The sequence below is a fragment of the Otolemur garnettii genome, unplaced genomic scaffold (assembly GCF_000181295.1).
Source record: "Otolemur garnettii isolate 467f Iridium unplaced genomic scaffold, OtoGar3 scaffold00050, whole genome shotgun sequence".
NCBI classification, from domain to species: domain Eukaryota; kingdom Metazoa; phylum Chordata; class Mammalia; order Primates; family Galagidae; genus Otolemur; species Otolemur garnettii.
In genome coordinates, this window is record NW_003852445.1 from 6,761,728 (window position 1) to 6,768,928 (window position 7,201).

Below are 7,201 nucleotides of genomic sequence, written 5' to 3' on the forward strand. Positions count from 1 at the left end.
GGCCAAGCCACAAATCAAGTCTCTAATTTCCTAACTGATCCCCTTGCATTTTTCATTATACCTTGAAAAAGAAAAGATCAGCTTTGCTTTAAATGGTTTTATTAAAAATTGTACCAACTGATGGGGGAAAGATATGTACACGCACATATATGCAGGTGAAGAACATAAACATAAAGCCAAAGACTCTGTACAGGTTAAAAGAAAAGGGGTCCCCATTCTTCTCTCTCTCCCAGAGGCAGAGTGCCCAGACCCCAGGGCAGCTCACCTGGGGATGAATGAAATGCTACATTCTCACTGGGTCTCCCCCTGACAGCCCCTGTGGATCCAGGGACAGGGGAGAAGGCTGGGCAATGCTCCTAGAGTGGGGAGAGCTGCGGGCCACCTGCACAGAGACAGTACAGGCCCAGGAGCCCATGTGGGGCTCTGAGCACCTTTAGCTCTGTGGGAGGTGGAGAGGCCAGCACACAAGTGAAGAGCTCAGCTTTGCCTGCTATTCCCTTAAGGCTCAAAGTTCCCACCAACCCTATAGCTGCCTAAGGGTGGTAGGCTAACCCCTTCCTGTGAGAGCATCTGGCCAGATAGCCTGCTTCCAAGGGTCCTCACCCCCACAAGGAGGGGCCCTGCAACTTCCTCCAGCCTGGGCTAGCACTGACTTGCGGAATCCCCGCAGTCATGGGCACTGAAGTCCTGCTACTTTCCCCTCTCCCATCATGTCCCCCCAAAGGAAGACTAGTGCTCATTGGGGTAGTGTGTTCCTTGCTGACCATGACAGTCACAGTGGCTTCACAGAACTCTTCCCTGAAGGGTTCAGGCTGAGGGTGGCCTGTCCCAAACCACTGTCCCCCCTCCTACCTGCCATGTGCAGGTGGGAGCTGCCTGTGGATGGGACTAGGACACCCCTGGCAGGGAGACAGGTCAGCTGGGCCCCTCTGGCCCTTGAGACAAGTTTGCCACCTAGCTTTGGACACAGACCCACTCCCCTGGGAGCTGAGGGGAGGTCACTGGGAGGTGATCTTTTTCTGCCTCAGATTGAGCAAGAGAAGGTCCCAGGGGCAGCTCTTCAGTGGCCCAGACTTTGAATCAGGCCAAGGCAGAGGGGCCAGCTGAGTCTTCCAACCTCACTAAGGGAGTCAGATGTCTGCCTGGGGGAGTTCCCTCCCCAGATCTGTCTACTAACTTCTAGAAACTGCTACTCTAAAGTTCTGAATTAGAAAGGCTGTTTTGACCCTGAATATCAGGCTTCCCTTCCTCTGGGGCATTTTTAGAGGAAGGAGGTTTCCAGTCTCTCTCCCAACCCCCACCCTTACCAAGCCACAAAACTCCCAGCATCTTCAGCTGGTTACAGGTCAGGACACAGGTCAGACTCTCCCTCCTCTAAATCTGATTGTCCACCCTTCACTAGAGACAGGCAGGCTCCTGAGGGTGGGGGATGGGAGTCTGAGGAGTCCAGGGGGAGGGGCAGATCTCCTGAGGCTGGACTTGAGGAATGCTTAGGCCAACTCACCAGGCAGAAGGGAAGGGGCCAGTCTGGATCACTAGGCCAATTAAAGACAACCAGGCTGGAGGAACTTCTCTCCTTCTTAGGACTACTTTGCCTGTTACCTCCTAGGTGTTTTGAGGGTAAGGAAGAGGACTATAGGGACCTTAACCCCAGATAACGAGTTCCTAGCTTTGCAAAAGATAGAGACAGAGCAGTCAGACCACCTTCCACCTAGCCCTAGGCTTGATGTTCAGGTGGGCTTCTCACCCTCTGGACTCAATTCTCAAGACAGCCTCATCCAGCCTGGACCTGGCAAGGATGGGCCTCTGAGGCTGATAGCTTTGCCAAGGACTAGACCATTTACTCTGTCACTCAGCTTAGGTGGAAAGTCTACCATGGGGTTAAAAGTGTCTGGTATAACAAACCTGGTTGGGGGGGGGTATGCCACTAAAGCATACACCAGCAGCCTGCCTATTACGGCCTCAATTCAGGAGAGGGGAAAACAGCATATGTCCAATACACATCATAAAATGATAGGGAGACACACAGGGAAGGCTGGATTTCACAATGGTCAGTGTATCCCGGAGCCAGACTTCTTGCCTGGTAGGGACATGCTCCTTCTCCTTGTAAGCAGGAACCCATCTTTTAGCAGGCAGACCATGGTACACACCCTGAGAATAGAACTCTGACCAAGAAGAGGTAATATCTCCAGAACATCTGAGCAGAACAAAACAAAGGCTTATGCACAAGAGTTTAAGGTCCTTCTCTTCAGGGCTGCTGTAAGCCCACAGAGCACCTTTGTGCAAATTAGGAAAGGCACCCCTCTTCCTCTGGGCAGAAGCAACCCCACATCAGGGCATACCTTAGTGAGCAGAGCAAGGGCTAGATTTCAGCCTCCATTAGCTCCCTCTGCAGATGCCCTTGTGCAGTGAACAACCTGTCCAACAGCATGTCCAGAATAGCCCCGAAGCCCTCCTCTCTGCAGAACTGGATGAGTTTGGGCTTATTCAGATGAGAGTCCACTCTGGACTTCTCCAATTTCCTTGGGTAGCCACACAGTCTTCTCTGCCCAGAGAAGCCACCTTTTCGTTGGGCCTTGCGTCACCGTTAGCACCAATGTTGACTTTTCTCACATATGCAAGAGTTATAAGTTAATTTCTAGGTGTCTGGTTAACAGATTCCTTTGTCTGATATCAGAGCTGCCATACTGGCTGCTTTAAGTTCTGTCCTTGAGAGCCGCAGCAGGGAGAGAAGGGAACAAGTTCAGAGGCAGCTGTGGTCCTGCCGGGTTCCAGAGCATGCCCTTCTGGCCCAGCGGGAAGCTGAAGGAAGACCGGAAATATGCACCCAGGTTTCATGGTTCCATTGTCTAATCATTACCTTTTACTCTAAAAGTCACTTTTAGCTGGCAAAGCCACTGTCCTGGCTTCTTCCTGTATCCCACTAGGTGTCAAAAAGGAATGGGGATGTGGGGGAGGAGGTATGTTGTTTCCAAGGAAACTGAGGGGTCTGGCTGGGGTTCTCTGGGGCTGCCTCTTACTGGTGGGGTGACCACCACATCTCCCAGCCCCACAGCAAACCTGCCCCTTTATGTCCCACAGTGCTGATGCTGAGGGTGGAATGCAGGCTGTTGGTTGGGTCTTTCGAAAGAAGAGCTGACAAAGGCACAAGCTGCTGGCTACAGCACATTGACTGGCTACTTGGCTCACTCACGGTGGGCCCCTAGCCAGTCCCAGGAAGCCAGAGGCGGTGGTGGTTCTACACTGTGAACCAATCTCGGGGCCTCCAAGTCAGATGTGAGGCCTATCCAGAACTTTGGTTCATTTTGCGGCATATTTGAGGGGTCCCTGGAGAAACCCAACCCTCCCTGAGGTCTGCTGGAGGTGACAGGGGCTGGGCAGGAATCCCTGAGCCCATGGGACAGGACTGGCTGGGCCAAGTGAGAACCCAGCCAGATAAGGACCTGGCTGGTCAGCCTGGTAAAGCTGCCATCCTTAGCTGGAAAGGCTGTGACCGAGGCCCTGCTGGCTTAATGCAATGTGACCATCAGGACCATGGCTCCATCCACAGTGGAAGGCTGACAGGTTTGACGTAACTAGGAGACCAATCCAGTCTATTTTTTAACTGAGTTCCTGTGGGAAAACTAGAGTCTACTCCCTGGAGAGCACTGCTAACTGGTCATCTTTGACGGCTGGAGACTGAAGAATTTACTTGTCAGAGGCCTTGGGAGCTCCCGCCATCACAGACACATCATTAGCCTCTCCTTCAACAGTGTTTGACAAAGGCCCCGCTCCTGGTTGAGGCCCCAAACAGAGAAAGGAAGTCCCGCTTGGGTACGTCATATATACACACAAAAAGAAATTTTTAAAATACAACAGAAAACAACTCCATAAGACATAGTGTCAGTCCTGCCCCACGTTCCTTCCTGTTCCAGATGGCGGTCCTGGTGTCCCATGCGAAGAAGGCAGCCCAGCCTCACCTGGGACCTGCCCCATTCCTGTTCTCTTCTCCGTTCAAAGCCAGGTTGTGTAGGAAAAAGAGGACCTGCCACCACACACGATTTTGGTTCTGCTGGTGCTGGAAGGAAAAGATAAATAAATAACTCCTAAACACAGCCTTAAGGACTCCTTATCATTTCCAGAAAAAGTTCTGATCTACATATCTCAAGGTTCTTTAATCCTATCAGTCCAGCAAACTGGGGAGAGAAGGGGGAGGCAAAACAGAAGTAGCCTGTGGAGGAGATAGTTGAATTCTCCACAAACAATTGCAGTTTTAACATTAAAAAGAAAAGACCAGGCTCTGTGTGCACTATGCACAAGAGGATTAAATTTTTCCCCTGCTTGCAGGATTTTCCAGAGTTTAGCCAAGTGCTGCTTTTAATCAGATTGGCTCCCGAGCCCCTCCAACCTCAGCTGCATGAACAACAAACTTGCTTCAGAGAGAAAGAGAAGAAGTGCCCCCCTTCCTCCCCCCACTGCAAAGTAACAGAGAGAACAAGGGGAAAGGGGGGGCCTCCATCTGCAAGTGATTTGACACTGTGAAGGTCAAAGGGTTAATCTTCAATTTAAACCACACTGCTGAGGCAGCAAAAATCTGATTTCATCCAGTGCGAGCACGCACATACAGACACACACGCGTGCGCACACATGCACACACACGCACACACGTGTGCCTGCCCGCTCTCCCTTCCCAGCATCTCCAGCTCAGTGCTGCCCTTTTTATAGCTGCTCTTGACAGTAAGCCATAAATAATCCCTCTTGGAGCGCTTTCCTACTGACTGGAGCCAATTAAATGTTAAGCAAGAACATACTTGAAAATAAAACAAAAACAAAGAATACACACTACGCTCTGGAGGTTATCCCAGGTCCTACTGTCAGGCTGGGGAGCTAGGGGCAAAGTTCAGGGCTCAGTGGCTCCCAGGCTGGTGGCTAGTCCCCTGCCCACACAGGTACCATTTCCCAGGGGCCAGCAGAGTGGGGGGGGGACCATGGGGTGCTGGAAGAGGCAGTCTTTGTTCTCTCTTTGTCTGCCAGGGCAGAAGGACTGGGCTGGGGCCTCTCCACAGGGTTCTCAGTGGACACGGGAATAAAAACCTAGTGTGCAGAGAGGGGCCAGCACAGGCTGGACTTGGATTACTTCAGTGGCCCAGGCAGCAAGCGAGTTTATGTGAGGTGTCTGGAGGAGCTGGAGCCCTCTCTTAAACTGTCTTTCACCACAGCACCAGCCCCCACCAGGCAACCACTCCTAGTCAGATGAGAAGAGGATAGAGTAAGTCAGTGGCCCAACTGGAAAGTGAGCCCAGGTTTCCTGGACTCCTAGAGCTTCCAAGTTACACCCAGCTTGGCCTCCCTGACCTGTCCCCAGGGAATCACACAGGTTGCTGGGTTGCCCCGCCCTCAGCCACAAAGACAAGAGAGGTTTGCACGGAGGCATGGCCTGCCTGACAACTGGGTGTACATAGAAAGTCCCACATCCAAAGCAAGAGCATTCCTCTTTTCCCTGCAGAAGAGGGACTGGAAAATAACCCAGCACACTGAAGGCAGCTCCTGCTACAAGGGGAAGGGAAATCAGGCGTGCCACAGAAGAGGCCTGGCAGACTGAGCCTGGGGAGACTGATGGCTTCCTCATGTTTTGTAAACAAAGATGAGTAAAAAGAGGAAACACACCCGGCTTAACAAAATCTGGTTAGAGTAAAGCTGCATGAAAATGGACTCAGCTGCAAACCTGAAGACTCCAAGACTCGGGCCTGCAACAGCTGGACAGAGGAACCCCCCTTTCCTCCCCTCCCCAGCTGCTGCCCAGGACAGGTGCAAAGGTCATGTGGCGGAACAGAAGGACAATCCAGGAAAAGACTGATCCCTGGAGAGGCCTGTCTGCTGGAATTCCAAATCCCTTAAGGTGCTTGTTTGAAAAGGCCAAGAAGCAATAACATGATCATAACAGTAACACGGAGTGTGTGTGCCAGGCTCTGTTCTGCGTGCTCTATAAACTTGCCTCGCTAAGTGTGGTCTGTGAGCCGCCATGCCATCTAAAAAGCTTCCTAGAAATACAAATCCACTGACTGAATCAGAAGATTCCCAGGTGACTTTGAGGGATGTTATCGGATGAGATGCATTGCTATATATGTATTAAACTCCTTTGGTCCTCTCAATTGCCCTATGTATGCAGCAGGTATATATCCATTGAAATGAGATAAGGGAAAAAGTTGTTTCTGATAACAGCCACCACATAGTTAGTAAATGGCAGGGACTAGAATGAACCCAGGCAACCTGGCCCCAGAGCAGCATCCTCCCCACTATCACTATGCTCTGAGTCAGGGGTCCTCAAACTACAGCCTGTGGGCCACATGTGGACCGCCAAGGACATTTATCCAGCCCACCAGGTGTTTTTGCCACCGCTGCCTGTCCTGCTTAGCAGCCGACACGTCCCAAGGCCCATAGTCCAGCCCTCCAACAGTCAACAGTGAACTGGCCCCCTGTTTACAAAGTTTGAGGACCCCTGCTCTGAGTGCTTCCACAAGCCTTTCTTCTACCAAAGTAGACCTTCAATCTTCTTACTAAGCCATCTCAAAATAGCTCATCAGCCAAGGAAGGGAGATTACAATTCTATGATGGGGCCTGGGTCAGTCTCATCTCTGCATGCCTCAGTTTCCCCCAAATTCCACTAATGAAAGCCATACACTGCCAGGTTAACCTCCTGGGTCCTCAGGTCTCTAGGAATAAGGCAAGATAGAACTCTCACCTCCATCATTTGAGGACACTGGGGGGCCCAGAAGCAGCTGTGGGCTGGAGAGTGCTGTCAGAGGGAAGGCTGAGGTCTCCCTGGGGATGCTGGCAGGCCTTGATGAAGAAGGCAGCACACTCGGGCCAGCCCTCAGGAAGGGTCCTGAGGGCTCAGGAATTGGCAAGGAAGGCATTATGGGTGGTGGACAGATCCTCATACCAAGGAGAAGAAGATCTGGCTTTAAGCTGGGATTTCCCACCAACCTATTTGTAAGTTCTCACTAGACTCATAAGGAACACACGGATATTAAATTAAATCAGTGGTTTTCAAACCCAATTATGTCACTAAACCACCTGAGGGATTGTTGTAAATAGTCTCCAGGCCCCACCAAGACCAACTGACTCAGAATCTCCAGGGAAGGGTCCCAGAAGTTTGTACATTGAACAAGCTCCTTGGGGGTGACATTTCAAAAATCAGAAATCATTTTTTTTTTTTTTT

At 51.3% G+C, this 7,201-nt stretch overlaps 1 protein-coding gene across 1 annotated transcript in view; it reads right to left on the reverse strand.

The window, feature by feature from the left end:
* Positions 1 to 3,825: 3,825 nt before the first annotated feature.
* Positions 3,826 to 7,201, reverse strand: part of BMF (Bcl2 modifying factor) — a 17,794-nt gene continuing 14,418 nt past the window's right edge. Inside the window, 1 exon segment of the mRNA XM_023514252.1 lies at positions 3,826 to 4,057. Within this exon segment, the coding sequence (XP_023370020.1) occupies positions 3,956 to 4,057 (102 nt within the window). The 3' untranslated portion in view covers positions 3,826 to 3,955.